Below are 18,664 nucleotides of genomic sequence, written 5' to 3' on the forward strand. Positions count from 1 at the left end.
ATTTGAAAGCTCCAGATAAAAGGTAGTGAGAGGACCTTGAGTTAAGATTATTTTGTCAAAACTCCAGAAGTTATGGGAGATGACTTAAAAGAATTGATACAACTGCAATGTATCTGCAGTCGGTGCATAGACAATCATAAACAAACATGTGACATGTAGCCCAGACAGTACAACACATTCTCCCAACTCGCCACGACATACAGCCACTTGGTCAGGACCTTTTGGTGTCACGTTTTTAACACTCTGGGTACCCCGTTGGCATCATTTCTTTCAACGTGTAGGGTTTGGGTAGTTTTAGGCAACAAATTTACTTGGTTATAGGTTTAGGGAAAGATCATGGTTTGGGTTAAAATAAATGTGTTTGTGACATAACTTATGTACGTGACATAAGTAAAGTATGTTACGTATGTAACTCACGCACGTGACCTTAGTTAAGTATGTTACATAGGTAACTTAACATATGTAGGTTACGTACATAACTTAAGTTAAACTAAGTGAACGTTGTGTTTTGGTTTCACACAGGACACAAACAGCTGTCTCCTGGGTCAAAGTCCTGCGTTTGTTTGACCGATATATCCACCATGACCTCCTCCCTATGCAGACTTTCGCCCATTTTACTGTCATCTCACAGTGCTGCGATCGAGTTGTTGAAACCCCCGGTGCATCTCATACAGACGCCTTGTGCAAGTTGTGCGTCGTATCAGAGGCTGAGGGCCACTGACCAAGCTGCTGTATTTGACGAGTTAGGAGTGAGAATGGGTTGGACAGTAACATACTTGTACAAAATGAGATTTTCAGGGTGTTTAAGAATGGGGGACTAAGCTAAGCTAAATGGTATGTTTGCTGTCAACATGGAACACTATAATCAGAGTCACTGTACAGTAATTCATTTAATAGAGACATATTAGCATCTTAATGCTATAAATTGTATCCATGTCAACAATATCAACACTGATAAGATACAGATTTAATGGCACAAATGGATTCAAAGTCCATAAGCCAGACCTGAGTCTACAAAGTCATGCTTGCACTGGATGTACCCTTGTGAGTTAGAACCATGTAGCCAATAAAACATACAGCATACTTACGATATGCATAAGATATTAACAGTTAAAGTTTTTAAAACCAATTAAACTTAATCTAGTACTTTTAATTATTTGTTCGCCATCATATATATTTTCAAACTCCTGCCAATAACATTCAATCTTTTGTACCAGAATTTCTGCATGACAATGTATGATCCCTGGCATTATAAACCTCTTTTCACTGCGAGATTTCCGAGGTATGTGTGAAGCAGCGCGAATGCTGCTAGTTAGCTAATGTGTGTGTGAAGCAGCAAGAGCACTGTTCTCATGGGATTGTACCAAAGTGTTGTTTGTTCTTTACGCCTCCACTGGATAGCCAAAACCAGTGAAGGAGAACCCATAATTCTTTGCTGTAAGCAGTGCCTCTGCACATGCAATTGCATTAGAAGCCTATGGTAGAGGTAGAGGCTACTTGTGCCAAGATTTAACCTGATTAGATACAGATTCAGCCGTTCCGAAAGACAGCACAGGAGCCCTGTACCCATTTCCTGGCCTCAGTCTTAATGCTCACAAATCTGTGGCGATAACATGGCACAACTACAGTTCACTTGAAGCAAGGCACTTTGCCAGTACTGTAGTAGCTTTTGCTCAAAGCCGCCACCAACAGAAAATGTGTTTTTCAAACGCATGTGAAAAAGGTTTCAAATCAGCAGTCTAATGATACGACAATGAGATCCAATTCCATAGCAGAGTTGTCATTTCTTTCTTCTCTCTCCTTTTCTTGTCCCTTTCACTGTCTCACTTTTATGTGCTTCTTTGATATCTTTCTCCTCCTTCTCATTCCTCCCCAGCCAGCCACCGGGTGTCATTTTCCCAATTTCCTTCTCTCCGTTCCTTACTTCATCCCTCTCTTTCTCACCCTCTCTGTCTCTCCTGCGGTGGTCTTTTTATCGGATCAGTCTCAGGTCGTCGCCTCTGTCTCTCATGTGTTCCATCAAGGATGCATCACACACACACACACACACACACACACACACACACACACACACACAGGCTCTCCTCTTTCCACAAGAGGTGGAGGAGGAATGAAAGAAGGAATATCGAAGTAAAAACAAAGGAGAGATGAAGTGAATTTAAGAAAGGAGAGACAGAATGAAGAAAACAAGGACTTTCTTTTTTTGTTAAATTATACAGGCACACCTCTGTCAGCCTCCTAATTTGTCACTGAGATCCGATGCAGCTTGTTGACATGTGTAGGAGATGTCGGTGCTCATGCTGAAAGATGTTTGTGTGTCTGGAAGGGTGTTTGTGCTTGGAGGCCTTACAACCCCCTTTCCCACCTCCCATCTATTAAACTCACACACATGGCCTGCCAAGGTTTTGGGTATGTGGGTAAATCTTTTGGCAACAGTGCTGCCAGCGTGGAGCTATGATGAATCCTGATGGCAAAGAGCATGGCCGGTCTCTGAACCAGTCACTCACACACACATGCACACATGCATGCACGCACGCACACACACACACACACACACACACACACACACACACACACACACTAATCAGATTCCCAGTGCGTGAGGGCCAAATGGCATCCTTCCACTGGTGAATGCTAATGTGACCAGTGGAGCTTGTGGGCTTGTGAAACACGGATAGAGAGAGCCAGGAGAGATGATGACAAGAGAACATAGATGGGATTGTTTATTGGTGTGTGTGATGCTAGTGTGCAATAATTTGCATTATTTCATAAATTGCAGCAAGTTGTACTTTTGTTTTAATTTGAGAGTCAGAATTAAATTTGTCTGTGTGTGTGTGTGTGTGTGTATGTGTGTGTGTGTGTGTGTGTGTGTGTGTGTGTGTGTGTGTGTGTGTGTGTGTGTGTGTGTGTGTGTTTGGGTTTGTGTGTCTTGCTGTATAGGTTTGGGCATGTGTCTTGTTCGCAGGTTTAATTATTACAATTGTCTGTAGAATAATCCTGGAATATGGCGGTTTAAGTTGTTATGACAGTTTCAATAAATTGTGGGATGAGCATTGGAAGTGTGAGATTGTGTATTGTAGACCATACATCAATGCAACTATTTGTAATAAGCTAAAAGAATGCGCGTAATGGAAAATGTATGCTGTGCGACCCTTCATCATACCACACAGTAATACAACATATCATTTTGTATCATTACAAGAGCATATTGGTGCTGATTTGTGTTTGCACTGGAGGAGACTTTCACAACAATAACGTGTAAGTCTTTGTAGTTTGAGTGTTGTGTAAATGTATTGTTATGTGAGCACATTATGCAAGTACCAATAATTTGTTTTAATGAATATACATTGCAAGATTTCCTGCAATACAGATGGGTGATAAATATGTATGTAAGAAAAACCCAACATGAAGTGTCTTATTAACTACGAGCCTGGAGAAAAGCCTCACGCTCCTTCATAAATTCTCCAATTCTCTGAACTCTACCGGAGGGATGAAAACCATTCATCCAAAGGATAGTCTCTCATTTGTCTTTGGATAAAAGTGGTAGAGAGCACTGTCTAACATGTTGCTCCAAAATCTCCCATAGGTGTTTAATTGGGTTGAGAACTGGCGAATTCAGAGACCATTGCATATGATTCACATCGTTGTTATACTCATCAAATCATTCAGTGGGCCCTTGTGCCCTGTCCTGTAATGTTTTCATGTTTTTCCTATCATTTGTCACCCATCTGTATGTGCCGTTCAATGTAATTCTAGTTTCCTTCAGTACAATGTAGAACAGCTATGAAAGGTTACTTACAGCGCTCAATGCGGTCCTCTGGGCTAGAGGAAGTCTCTCGATCAGACAGGAGGCCTGACACAGCGAAGATCTTTTTCCCACTGTCCTCTACTGCTTTCAAGGCGCTGCTGGGCGAACCTCCGGGAGGGATCTGGGAACCGCCAAAGTCGTACTCTTTCCCCTCTGCATCAGAGTAGCGCAGGTGGGGTGAAGCATCTGCATCCAGGCAGCCTTTGAGGCGCTTGGCTGGGGTGAAAGCAGACTGATACCCGCCTGGCACTCCGTCACGATCTTCCGGAGGGGAGGCGAAGGGCCTGAAGGCGCCGACACCGCTGTGATTCAGCATGCTGATTGGCGAGCAGTCCAGGTTAGGTGGGGCAAACTGATGATGGAGGTGGAGAAGGGATGGAGGAAAATCCCTGTTTGGGAATCCTGGTGGGACCGCGCCTTGGCGGTGATACATTGATGCAAAGGTGTAAGAACCATTGTTAAATGGCAAATGGACGTCTTTCTCAACAGAAACAGGGACGCCAAATGGACGTGGCTGCTGGCAGGGAATTGAGGCATCGCGAGAGGCTTCAGCAGTGGAGGCCAGGACCATGAGGGCCGGGGAGGCCAGGGGATTGGGCAGGTAGGAGGAGCTCTCCATCTTGAAGGCTGCCCTGTGAAGATCCATGTCTGGACGGAAGAAAGAGGCCGTAAGGATTTTAGGGGGAGGAGGAGACAATTCCTCCTCAATAAAATTTGAGACAATGTCCGGAAAGGGTCTGAGGAAGTGAGGGAACCTAGGTTGGAGACTAAAGGGATTTGGATTTTGAAGGAAGGGGCTCAGAAAAGAGCCGTTTGTAAAAACAAAATTGTAAAAAAAAAATGAGTCGAGAAATCAGCCAACGTCACTTCAGGTTAGCTTAATTTCAGTTCATGTCTCTTCAATGGAGAGTGAGTGAGTTAATCTGTCTCCAGCTATATTCACTTGAGCTCAGTTCTGTCCAGATCATTCCGTGCCAGGTAAGTGCCGTTGGGTATATTCAGTCCTTCACAGACTTTACAGTTTGGACGACTTCAGTCCTGATGACTAATACAATAAATGGTAAAGACTAAGTTTTTCCTCCTGGGTAATAAGCAGTAGAAGCCTCCCACCTGGAGAGTTTGTTGGATGTGTTGCCGAAGCCGAATGGTCCGGTGTTGGTGGTGGACATCCGTAGGTCATCAAAGCTGATTCCTCATCTTCATGTGGTCGCCAAACTGAGAGAACACAAAACACGAGCATTAGCTTTGATTCACTTTCAGTGTGTTACAGTGTTGATTAGGATTTCCGGGTAGTTCAATATCACCAATCGCAAATAATAGAATATTACCCTGAAGAATGTGGTGTCACTAGAACAGCTGTCTCACCTGTTCTGCCAAGTTAACCAAACTGTACAGTGTGACTTCTCAACTGAGCTCTCCCCTGGCATTCAAAATGCGATGGGTAGAGATAATTACCTTCTTAAACATTTTTCTTTTTTTTTTTGTGGTTAGATAAGACCTGCCCTTTGACAGATTTTCCCTTCACAGATTCCTTGAGGTTTCTGCTGTTTTGGACAGCCCTGAAAATTTCGTACCTGTGCCGACAAAAATGCTTAAAATAAGATATTTAAAAACCATAATACAAATTCAAATCCCTCTGCACACCTACTACCATTATCTTAGACCTCCTCGTCTTTTCTTAATGATAGGTACTTTTCTGAGACAAAAGGTGTGCTGCTTTTTCAACTGACAAAGATCAATGTCATGACCTCAATCTGTATGTAGTGGAAAGGCTGGGAGCTGAGTGGAATTTTTTTAATAAAGGAGCGTCTGGAAGCCAAGGCTTGAAGTCAAAACCTTTGGGGACAGAGTGTTCTTAAGCAGACACTGTTGTTGAAGCCACAAATTCAGAATCTCTTGGGGAAAAGTGTCCTCAAATTGACACTGTTGATCAAATCCTGTAAATCCCTGCCCTTTGACAAAAAGCCAAGAACTATTTCAAACCCAAACTTCTCCCACTCCCCCCTCCCCTCCCCTTTTCCTCCCGCTCTTTAAAAAAACTTCTCTAAACTGTTTCCACATCACATCTTTCCATTCCGATCTCCACAGCCCTCCACGTCTCATCTCTTTCCAAATGTCCCCTCCTTGTCCTCCATCCTCCTAATCTGTCCATCTCCTCTGCCTCTTCCCCTTCTCTCCTTCCTCATCTCCTCCTCTCATCACCCTAGCGCTATCTCTCCTCCCTCCCTCCTTCATCTCAGATCTTTGTCTAAGCCGCTTAGTCCTACCATCTCCCAGGATCTTATTGGACCAGAACCACTTGTCTTAAGATGAGGACACACACGCACGTACACACATTTCACCCACACACATCTGATAAGAAGCTATGTGGCTCAATGTTCAGCTTGACACCCGACTCGGTGGGGTGAACACACGCCACACACTTGCAGGCTATGCTCCCCTCTCTCCTATCTCTCTATCTAACCACTTTTAATTCCCCAATTTATACTATCTGTCCTCCCTTTCTTTTTACATCTCTCCTGTCAATCTCTTCTCCTCTCATCCCTCCATCTCTCCCTCCCTCCCCCGTCGCTCCTGCTCTCTTCTCCCTCGGGTGATTCAGATGGGTGATATCATATCAGACCTCTCCATCTGCCATCCGCGAGCCAGAGGAAATCTGACTGAGTGAATAAATTAGCCGTACTTGACCTCACGACCCTCCTTGGCATCCGTGGCAACTGACTAGAATTTTCCCTCCCGGGGATTAGATTGGAGCGTGCAATTGGCCGGTCGAAGGAAGGCAGAGAGGCAGCCGATGAAACGACAAAATAACATTTCAGAGACTTTTATCCCCAAAGGGCAATTTGAAGGCGGCTGGCACGTTAATTGTCCAATATGTTAAAGATTTAGAGTAGGTAGTAAGATGTGCTTGTCGTACATAAGCGATTGTCTGATTTTGTGCATCGTTCTGGATAAAAAAAAAAAATCAGATCAGTTTACATGCAAATAGGTTATCATGAGTAATTTTAGCTCATTTTATAAAATCAGATAAAATTAAATGTCATTTTGTACTATGAAAAAAACGGTAGTTTTATCATAAAAAGTCATCGTCGCGATCAAACAATTCAAAACCAATGTGACACGAAAAGGTCAAACACGAAGTCATGTGCACACATACATAAACACACAACAAACACAGTATCAAGTAGCGGCTCGGGCCGCTCTAGACGAGCTTCAAAGCTGCGTTGACTACCAGCCAACATCAAAGGAGAAACTCCCTGGGAAACGAAAGGAGAAAATCTTTTATAGCTATCAGCTGTCCACAACACTCATTCAAATCAATTTCCAAACCTGATCTCGGCTTTGGCACGCTCCCCCACCTCCCACACACACAATCCCAACTGCCAAAGGGAGAGGAGAGAGGAGAGGGCCCAGAGACAGAGAGAGATGGGGAGATGTGAGATGTTTTACATTACCGCAAATGTACAGTAGACTACTGTGGAGTGTTGAGAGCTGCTTACGCTAACATGCCTCTGGTCTGGACAGATGCCACAGAGTCACATTACACGCCTCTCTTCCTCCTACTCCACCACCTCCTCTTTTTACCCTCTCCTCCCTACCTACCGCAATCCATCCTGGAAATAGCACCTTGAAAATGTAGCCATGACAAAACTCGTGTCTTTCTCCCTCCCCCCCCTCCCATAGTTTTCTCTGTTCAGTTTACTCCCGCCTTACTTTCTCGGCCGATGTCCTCTCGCTGTTCACACTGTATATCAGATCACGCTTTCTCCTGTATAACCTCTAAAGTAGGAGTGTGTCTGAGGTGTTGATAGCGAGGTAATACACTGTTAAGTACCGGGATATTTCAATTTTATTATCATTACCCAGCAGGCCGAGGGGCGGCGAGTGAAGGGCCGCCAACGTGAAGCAGCCAATCCAATAAGAGGACACTGGATATTCCCTTACAGGCCACAACAGGAGAGGAGAAGAAACAAAGCGAGGAAAGCGAGTATAGAGGAAACGAGAGGAGAAGAGGAGGGAATAGGATGGTAGAGGAGAAGATGACGAGAGGAAACAAGAGAGGAGAGGATATAAAGAAAGGAAACGAGGAAACGAGAGTAGAGAACAGGGTGTGATGTCAGAGCAAAGGGTACAAATCTCATTTCCCTGGGTGATTGACACAAGCTGGCTGCCTTCTGGCCTTGTGTGCACATATGTGAACACACACGCACATACACACACAGACACACACACACACACACACACACACACACACACACACACACACACACACGTATGTGATGAGGCCTCTAGAAACTGATACCGGAGAGCCCTTCAACTGTCTCTCTACATTTAACGTTTGTATTTGCTTTTGTATTGATGCTTTCACATTTTAAAACCATTGTCATAAAGCCTCTTAAAGTCAGTGATGTTTTTTTCCACCTTATCTTTAAAACAACAATCATAATTCCAGATGACACGCACCTATGCATATCATCAATATACAAGTGCAATTACATCTAGCGCACACATGTATAATGTCAGTCGGTGCCACTTACAATCCCATTTGCCACTGAGGGATACCACCCACGCGTTGTTTTGACACCGAGTATATGCATTTTATAATAGAAAATGTCACAGGGGAACATTTACCACGTTGTCATAATTTGATTACAGTGTGCAAGAATGATACAGCTGTCGGCGCGATATTAAATACAAACAGCGAGCAGGTCTTTTCACGTCAAATCTGCACTTTAAGTGACAATGTCATCAAAATATATCAAATTGCAGTGTCAACAACAATGTGCTTTAACATCATTCTGAGGGGGAAATGTAAGCTTCTGAGACAGGGGGCTGCAGGAGAAGTCACATATTCAATGTAAAAAAAATTGTAAATGTGCTCATAAACATTATTGTTGTTCTTTAAGAGTAATGATAGGAAGTTATTTGTTTGTTAGGGGGTTTAGAGACAGAATTTCAGGGATTGAAGACGTTTTGATGGTGGCATTATGGATACAAAATATCACTTTAGGCCTCCAACGATAAGTAAGAAAATGTTTTATCATTGTCACTGTCTTAGTCTTCCACGGTACACTGGATCCCTTCTTTGAAGGACAGAAACATAAACAGTTGTGAGTGTCAGGATCAGAAAAGAAAAAGGGAAAATGGGATCCAAATAACTACACTGGTGACAAAGAGCACTCATCTTATTGAAGCCTTCCTTTTTGTTGACTGGTCGGAATAAATATTTTTCTTGAATGGTTGCTTTGAGTGTGTTACCAACGCTTTTGCTGTTCCAACACGCCGCTGAAACTTGTCAGATCGAGTTTTCCAGTGTGTCTGCCTAGTTTTGGAGAGGAACGAAGAGGAATCCAATTTTTGTTATAAAAATGTCTTGTCGACTGTGACTGGTATGTCTACGTGTGGCTGTCTGCGTGTGTGTGTGCGTGCGTGTGTGCGTGCGTGCATGCGTGTGTGTGTGTGTGTGTGTGTGTGTGTGTGTGTGTGAGTGTGCTGAAACTGTCGGGAAATAAAGCAGCTAAAGTTGATTTTTTTTTCTTTTTTTAAAAGAGAAAAGTAAAAACCGCAGGCCTGTCTGTGTGTGTGTGTGTGTGTGTGTGTGTGTGTGTGTGTGCGTGCGTGCAAACACTCACTTCCCGGTCTGTGGGTATATTTAGATATTGTTGACAAGCGTGAAAGTGCCACTCTAACATTTTATACATGTTATGCCACTCTCACATTCTCTCTGGTGGACACACACACACACACACACACACACACACACACAATCACCCACACCCACACATCAGGTATGGACAATTTAGAGACTTTGATGAATAAAACACTTTGGAAAACACACTGTGCAGCATTTTATAACTTGATGCACCATAGAACTAAATTGCCCTTAGTGCATGAACAATCATGTAAATGCATGCTTCCATAGTTGATTTTGGTATTTAATGAGGAGCAATTTAAATTATGAAAGGCAAAAGAGAAACTCTCCCTAGAACACTATGCTCATGTCAAAAGCCCTGAAACTCCAGTTCAAATTTACAGCCTCTAAAGTTTACCCTCAGCCTCTGCCATGCTTGCACTCTATACTTCTCTCTCGTTGTTCTTCACCCGACCCCACATCAGAGCAACACAACAGAGCAATATATACTATACAAGTGCCATATTTTGAGGTTGAAACAATTTAAAAATGAATGAAAACACACAAAAAAATGTTTATATTTATATATATATATATATATATATATATATATATATATATATATTATTATATTGCATACTATATTTTCCAAACACTATTTAAAACGCTGCTGTCACATATTAAATATTTGCTGTCATGACACATAGAGAGAAAAATAGAAAGTAAACTGCTTGTCTTTGCAGTGTGTGTGTGTGTGTGTGTGTGTCTTTTAGCATGAAAAGCGTGAGCTGCCCTGCACACAGGTCCACTCTGTATTCCAGACAGACTGTGGTGCTTGTGCGTCAGTAGGTGTGTGTGTATCTCTGCATGTGTGTTTGCTGATGTCCAAAGCAACAGTCGATACTATTGAAATCTACTCATTCATGTCTGGCCGTGAGGCAAAGCTCAAATGTCCTTGTGAATAAGAATCACACCCATTTATCTCTCTCTCTCTCTCTTTCTCTCATATTATTCGTCCTTGTCTTTCCTTTCAGCTGCAAAATCCTAATTTTGTTTCCAAATGTCTTTCGAATAACCGCTCTCATGTTTCTCTCTTCTTTTCTTTCTCCTCTCTGTGATATGAAATCTGTAACCAGGTTATTTGCTTCAGTCAACAGCTGCTGCAGTTAACAGGATATATATGCATCCGCAGTGAAACATATTACAGTAAGATTTGATAACATACAGACACACACATCATCCTGAGGTGGATAATGGCACTTGGGCAATATTCAGCAACAAAATCAATAAGGATTGGACAAGCTTGTGCAAGTGAACATGCAAGCTTTGTGCAGCAGTCAAACTAACAACAAATATATTTTGTAGAATGGGTAACTTAATATACTTCAATTAATGAATTAATTAAAGAGGGACATCTTTCTTTCCCAGACTCGCCCTGTGACATTCATGCAATACTCCAGCAGAAAAAGCAAGATGATGTACGTCTCAAATAAGCCTTTGTAATTTCAGAGACAGAGTCATGGCCGGCAGACAAAAATCATTCTGGAAGTCGGCCTTGACCTGTGGCAGGGATTTCTATTCATGGCAGCACCAGCGAGGCCCAGTTCAGCGGGGCCAGCTAATTCCTGGTACAGACGAGGCAAAATGGGAAAAGCACACCATTCCATTGCTCATAGATTACCATCTACAAAGTGTATTTTGGATCATTGGTAAACCAAATCCCAGTCTCTACTTTTTCCCTTTTTTGTTTCCCTGAAATAAGGTTAAATAGACTTTCTTGATATGTCAGGCTGCTATCAGGTGCAGCAGTATCGGCCTGTGAACAAGGCCACGTACAGAATTGTGCTTTTCTTTGTAAATTGAGAGCATTTTGAGCAATTTATCTGATCAAAAGAGTCGAAAATATAAGAATTAATATTTACAGAAAGCAGTCTGAATTACTTTACTTTGCTTAATATCAAACAGAGGACAACAATATCCACCCTACTTCAAATAAAACATTTTCATGTGCTTGATTTTTGTTGCAACTGATATGGATGCCTGGTGCTGCAACACTGAGCTTACCAGAAGCCAGAGAAGACGTTCACTCAAGAGCTGACAATCTGCTCTTATGCCTCTTATTCATCCATTTCTATTGAAGACATATGTATAATAACTTTTGGCTATTCAGAGACGAGGCACACACTCACAAAAAGCTTACAACCCTGACAGATGACACCACTGTCCCTCTACTGACCGACAGGTGACAGAGATTGCTGTCCTGTAGGAGTGTGACAGTGTGTGTGTGTGTGTGTGTGTGTGTGTGTGTGTGTGTGTGTGTGTGTGTGTGTGTGTGTGTGTGTGTGGCACCAGCCGCCCTGCTATGACTCTTTATTGCTGTGCTGTGCCAGCGTGTACAACATCAGCCACTAATCTAGCTGGCTGGCAGGCAGACAGGCGGCTGGCTGGCTGGCCGGTTTGTACTACAGGCGGCATACAAGTGCAAGCCAATTAGCTCAAGTTTAACAAGGAAAAACTGTTGCCAGGTACACTGTTTTCACTCACAAATTCCACAGTAATAACCTTTTATTGTAGAGTTAATAATGATAATAAGAACAATGGGAAACGTCTTTGATGCCTGCCGGGAAGCGGTGTGCTCTGCTCTGCATGGAGGCCAAAGGTCAGAGTTACAGAGCAGCAGACCTTACGGCTGAAGGGGATTTGGGAGGATGCTCAACCAACGGCCAAACATTTGTTTTAACTTATCAAAAGGCTGCCAAGCATGCAATATGAATATCAAACTGCTCGTGTGTGGTCATGCAGATGCATAGTGTTGTGTGTTCCTGCAGGTATGCGTGTGTGTGTGTGTGTGTGTGTGTGTGTGTGTGTGTGTGTGTGTGTGTGTGTATTTATGCGTCGGTTGGTTACATCAGGCCTCCTGTATCAGTCTCCTGCCTGGATGCCCGACTGGCTGCACGGAGAAAAATGATAAGTAGGCTACACAAATACTGCCTGTCTGCAATCGATGGACGCAAATGCACCCACAGTGTCTTCTGGGGTGGTGTGAGAGGGAGGGGGTGAATATTAGCTTATTTTCCAAGCAGGGAGGCTTGTGATCTGGCTCACTGTGTAATTGACGAATGGGGGGGAAACCTGAGAGAGATATGATGTGGCGGTGGGGGGGCAAAGGTGGGGGTGGAGGGGGATAGACACAGAGAGAAGCAATATGGAGAATAGAAAGTATCTGACATCCGACACAACTCCTCTCCCCCCCATTAGGCTAATTCTTTGACTTTCTCTTGTTGCCGATAGCGTCTCCAAGTGATATTTCCCCCTATAACGGCATTACCAGTGGCTGCCTTCTCCAATGCAATCAAACCATTAAACACAGTGCTACATCCCCTGCATGGAGTGATTTCCTTCCAATAGAAAATGACTGGACATGAGCTACTCCCCTTTCCTGTCATCAATAAAAGGAATAATTGGCTCTGCGCGCGTATTTCCAGGGAGAGGATTCTACTTTGCTCTGTTTATTAGAAATAATCACCTCTTTAATATCAAAGCCAAGCATTTTTATTTTGCATTTCCATATATTTTCTAAAATATGTCAAGAGAATAGGATGCTTCATATGATTTAACACTGCTTCTATAGTCGGTAAAACATGGAGAAATCTCACTTATTCACATTTAAATGACTTTCATTGATGAAACAATAAAAATGAACAGCTCAAAATGTATATTTTTCTAGAAATATGCAATAGATAATGAGAATAATGCACTATAAATATTAGACATGAAATAAACGGTGTGTGAAAAATGTGAAAATAAAAACTTTTGATCCAAGTTCTAACACGGAATATTGGACACATCAATCAGAGTCGCCCCAAAACGCACTCTGCGTTGCGGACAGGCTGCAATTTCCAGTGAAGGAAAACAGACAAACAAACAAACAAAAAAAACATGTGGTTAGTTTGATAAGCGAGACAGCCCTACAATATCCATCCGTGAAATGACTGCATCCGGCCGTTGGCACTTAATGACGGTGATTATAACAGCGATAACGAGACAACAATAACACCAAGTTTTAAAATGCAGACCGCGCAGGGCGCCGTTTTCTCTCCGAGGGGGCCCGCTCTCCGGTCTGCGTGTTCAAACACTTGTTATTTACCGGCGACGCGTTCATTTCAATTACCGTCTGCATGTCAAATTAGCTCTCCTATGTAGGGTTTATTAGCACAACAAAATAATAAAAACACACACAGGGGAGGGGGAGAGGAGACGGAGAAAAAAAGGGGGTGGGGGGGGGGAGGAGGTATGGGGCGAAGAAGTGGAGGAGTTCTGCGTTTAATAAAGAACGAGGAATTAGTGCATATTGATAGGACTTAATAGACCGAGGGGGGTCATCAAACTAGTCGCGACTGAGCGATCCACGGTTAATTTACTATCAGTGTCATGTTATGGGAGAGAGAAAGGGAGGAGGGGTGGGGGTGGGGCGGGGGGGTGGGGGGTTGATGCGCGCGTCGTGACGCATTAATATTCCCAAATATGAGAAGTGGATGAGAATATATATGTTCAGACGGAGAGAGAAAAATAAATAGCTACAGGAGAGGCAGAACAGGTGGGAGGAGGTGAGACTTTACATCCGCTTCTTTCTTTCTTTCTTTCTTTCTTTCTGTCTGAGAGAGGTGGCGATGAATAAACTTGGTGAGCAGCAAAAATCCAATCTCACATAAAAAAAAAAATATTTCTTTTAATTCTCTAAAAGAAAAAAAACCTTCCTCATCTGATGAATATGATTTTGAAGCTGCTCCCCATTTGTTTAATGATTACCTAATTCGCGATAAAAGTGAGAGTTAACTGGTTTCATTATAATTAAGCAGGTGGGAAGATTTCTTTCTTTCTTCTTTTTTTTTTTTTTTTGTCTCGGACGTGGCGCTTCTTCTGAGCCAAATTAAAATAAACTTCTCTCCCTGCGGCCATCGAGCCAGCAGAGAGGTGTGAAATGGACATTAATTTTAGTTCACTTCTCGCTGCGCAAAGGAGGGGAGCACGAGAGATCAATGGCGAGCAATAACAGCTGACTGCTGTGAGAGAGAGAGAGAGAGAGAGAGTGTGTGTGTGTGTGTGTGTGTGTGTGTGTGTGTGTGTGTGTGTGGGGCATCGAAAACGCTGACAAATAAATCATCTTTTGCTACTTTTCCTCCAACCTCGACACTTTTTGTTCTCTTCTTTGCGCCTATACGGACTATTCCTTTGGGAAGGGCGGAGGGAGACACAGAGGAGGAGATGAGGCCTAAATGAATAAGTAAGAAAAACACAGATGTGCTGAGACTTTCAATTAAATATCGAGGCTATCACGTTGAATTTGGTTGAGAAAGCAATATATGCAGAATTCCTCATAAAAGGCCCGTTTTGTGTTGTTTCATTCAAAAATAATTAAATTCATATTTTGGCCTGAACATAATGCATCCTTACATGTGATTTATATCGGTGTAATCCCAAGGCTCCGAGACAAAGTCTCTGAGTTAATAGGCCTAGCAAACAGACTGGAACGCGCATGAAAACTTACAATTTCAAAAACACCCAAAAGTTACAATCAAAATCCAACTTCCATTAGAAACATATCAATAAAAATATCAGGCTTTCGTAGCGCGTTTTAATGTGAAGGTGAAATAAGCGGCAGGCCTGTAAATCACTGATCTCAAAACTGAAGCGGAAAATAATTTTTAAAAAATGATGCAGGCACTGTAAACGTCACTCTAGATGACAGCCAGATCACAGAAGACGTTTAAATAGGCTAAAGATACAATCATGTGCGTGTGAAAAAAAAATGCAGCTTTAATTTCTCTTAATTAATAATAAACACCGGCCTATTTAAATGATCGTTTACAGAAACATCTTCTGATGCACTGATTGTTTAAATAGCCTACCTTTTACCCTTAATACAAAGCAATGGAACAGAAACCAATCTGCCAAATCGCTCTGAATGTCTCATTAATATGTCATTTAAAACATAAGAATTAAACTGAGATTTGGAGGTTTTATAAAACTGCAGTTCATGCGTAAACATGAACTGGAGAAATATATAAAGGTCTACTCTGCATTACATCAATCATCAAAATGACTGATCCGGTGAATGCATGTAGAGGTAGGCTATATCTATAATATATAGGAAGAGGAATGGCCTTTAACGGAGAAATGACCTGTCTCATTATAGCCTGTCGATAATTACAAATGCTCACTTTTCTTTATCAGCAAATTGTGTCAATAAGAAATTTGCTAAACTAAAACTGCCCACCGCACCGGAAACAAACCATCATGTAGGCTATTCTATTCACTTTATATGATGCGATTTAACATGTTGAAAATATTTGTTTCTGTAACATCTCTCCTCCTGCCCAATGTTCCACTTTTAAAAGAGAATTATTGCTCGCTAATGTGTGTGGTTTGGGAAATGAAAAGGCTCGGCCGGGTCGTTAGAAGTCAGGGCTGGTTGATCGGACAATCAATACAATCAATTTGGAAGGGATTCATCACGCTGGGTTCACTGGATCTGGATTCGGAATTTGTGATTTTTTAGGAACAATAATTCAATCTTCACAGTGCGGTGAGTTCAATGACCCGCACCGGGCGCACCTTCGCTCCAAAAGTGTGTTTTTACGCGCTATTTATTGCTGGCAGTAAGAGGACTTTTCAACTTGGAAATTACTACTAATAGGTCTGCTGCATTTTTCCCACACTAGTAATTTTATTATTCCCTGTTCTGAGTGGTTGCGGCTTTTGTGCTGCAGTGCGCGTTGATCCGGGCGCGTATACGTGACTGCTCACTTGTTTGCTTCAGTGAGGTCGTTCCTTTTTTTTTTTTTTTTTTAAACGGCATGGATGTGATTAAGACCAGGCGGGCGCACAAGCAGAGAAATAAAGGAGGGAACAAAATTGAGTAAAATATTTCTTCGACTATAAAAGATTAGAAGTGGTGAGTCCAACTAACAAAATGAAGTCAATCTCATCCACGGTTTTCATTGTCTGCGCCCGTCACTCGAATACAAACTTTAACTTTTTGAATAAAAAAGAAATAAAAACGAATTAAATTGCACTCATCATGTCTACAGTATAAATAATCTGACGAGGGACAACACAAAAATACAGAGAAAACAAAGGTGTGGAAGTTTTTGCCAAAAATGATTAAAAAAAATTAAAATAAAAAACCTTAAGTTCTGTTTAAAGTATAATCCTTTCTTCCTATGGGACACGGTAGAACGTCGAAAATGTAAATGAAAAGTAAATGTTGTATCCGGTACTACCGACGCAGCAGCAACGGGACCTGGTGCTTTGGGGAAGCCGATTTTCGCTCACTGTGCTCGGCCATGAAGCTGGGAGGCCCCCGGGACTTCCTCCGGCTGGGCGCAGCTTATTTAGGGGGAGGATGTAAATTATAGTGGCTCCCTAGTTAACAGGTGTTTCCCAACTGTGTGTAGGCCTGTGTGTGTGTGTGTGTGTGTGTGTGTGTGTGTGTGTGTGTGTGTGTGTGTGTGCACGTGCACGACCATGCTGCAGCGAGTCGCCTTTCTTTTTTAATTCAAGCCGTCTGTTTCTCTTTGAGAGAAATTGAGAATAATTTGTTGCGCATTTGAGGACTGGCATTCACACACGCTTATAGGGTAGGATTTTCCCTTTTCTCTAGTTTTGTTCTTTTTCACAATGTTTTGGTAATTTGGTTTTAATTGCTACGATCACATTTGGTTGAATAAAAATAGACGTTCAAAACCCGAGATTAAAACGCAATTTCGATTATGAAGATGAATGATTATTACAGTACGGCAGTTGTAGCCACATGTACTCATCATCATGAGATACAGTCGACTAACCACTGCTGACTTCAGAACTAAAACTCAACTTTGAAATAAATATAATCAGTGCAGGCCTGCTCACTAACGTTCATTATTGATGATCTAGCTGGTGATAGGGAAAGATCTCGGGAGCTCTGCAGCAAAAATAAAGTTATATATTTTTAACTCTTGTATTGGGAGGTTTGAGTATAATTCAATTATCTAAATCATTAATTCTGAAAGGACATAACCCACCTTCATCAAACGCAATGACACAAGTAGAGCTGTACAGAGTTTGAATATTGGTTGCAGTGTGTAGCCGTGCACTACTTGTAATGTGCTAATGTATGGTGAAGGTGATGTATGCGTAATGGCACTGACACACGCATTATACTGAACTATTCAAGTTCTTTTTTTCTAGAAACCACTTTCTTGTTTGGGAACCTCGGATATGTACGCACACGCGTGCACACACACACCTAGGGAGACATTAACAGATATAAACGTAGACGCACTCGCGCGCACACGCGTGGAAGTCCGTGTCCAAACGGAGACAGACCGTGCCGTGACTTTTCTATTTATTTTTCTATTTTACGCGTGGAAACGCCACCGCGCACAGCGACCAAAGCGCACAATCCTCGAGAAAGTTTATTGAAACGACTCAATATCTGCTTCCAAAACACAAAGAAGCGGCGGAACTCGAAAAAGGCGTGGAAACACAAACTGTATGAGCTTCAAACCGATCAACAACAACAACAAAAAAGACAGTCAGTGTTACTCACCTCGCCGTGGTAGAATCCTCTTTTTCTGCAGACGACTCCTCGGTTTCCGGCTTCTTCTTCTTTCTTTTTTTTTATCCTCACAACAAACCGAAAACTTTTCTGCGGAGCGGCAATATCAGTAGCAGAAGCCCTTCAGGCTCTTGCGCAGCAGCACCGGAGATAACGGGAGGCGCTTTGTGGAAGCAAAAGTAGTTAACACCTCCCTGTTAGGTTACCAAAGCGCAGCCAGAGAGCAGGGCAGAGAGAGCGAGGGGGAGAGAGAGAGAGGCTGACTTTCCTTAAACACAGTGTAAAGTGGGTATCAATAGCGCAATTGCGCGTGCAGCCCCTCCGCTGAAACACCGAGAGGGACGATCAGTGAGAGGAAAGAGGAGTGAAGGCGGTGAGGGAGCGCAGGATCGCAGAGACTGTGGCAGGCAGTGGTGGTGTAAGGGGAGGGGGGTGGGGGTCTCACAGTGCTCAACAGCGACGTGTGTGAGGCTGGAGCTGGGCTGCGCGAGGCTGAGCTGGGAGTGTGGGGGTGGATGGGGAGGGAGGGAGGGAGGGGGTGTCCAGGGTCCAGAGCGCTCCGAGGTGCAGTGCTGCCGCGCAGCGCTCGGCTCGTTCAATGACTGACTGGCAGACACACAGACAA

At 42.9% G+C, this 18,664-nt stretch overlaps 1 protein-coding gene across 10 annotated transcripts in view; it reads right to left on the reverse strand.

Moving 5' to 3' along the window:
* Positions 1 to 18,419, reverse strand: part of rnf220a (ring finger protein 220a) — a 170,756-nt gene extending 152,337 nt beyond the window's left edge. For 9 of the 10 annotated variants that reach the window (XM_031311170.2, XM_036004908.1, XM_036004905.1 and 6 more), the window contains exon 1: positions 3,800 to 4,456. In XM_031311170.2, the coding sequence (XP_031167030.1) occupies positions 3,800 to 4,454 (655 nt within the window). In that variant the 5' untranslated portion in view covers positions 4,455 to 4,456. Of the gene's footprint in view, positions 1 to 3,799; positions 5,024 to 18,030 lie in introns of those variants that run through there. The other variant, XM_031311159.2, reaches the window with a different exon arrangement.
* Between the last annotated feature and the right edge of the window lie 245 nt (positions 18,420 to 18,664).

This window comes from Sander lucioperca, chromosome 9 (assembly GCF_008315115.2).
Source record: "Sander lucioperca isolate FBNREF2018 chromosome 9, SLUC_FBN_1.2, whole genome shotgun sequence".
Taxonomy (NCBI): domain Eukaryota; kingdom Metazoa; phylum Chordata; class Actinopteri; order Perciformes; family Percidae; genus Sander; species Sander lucioperca.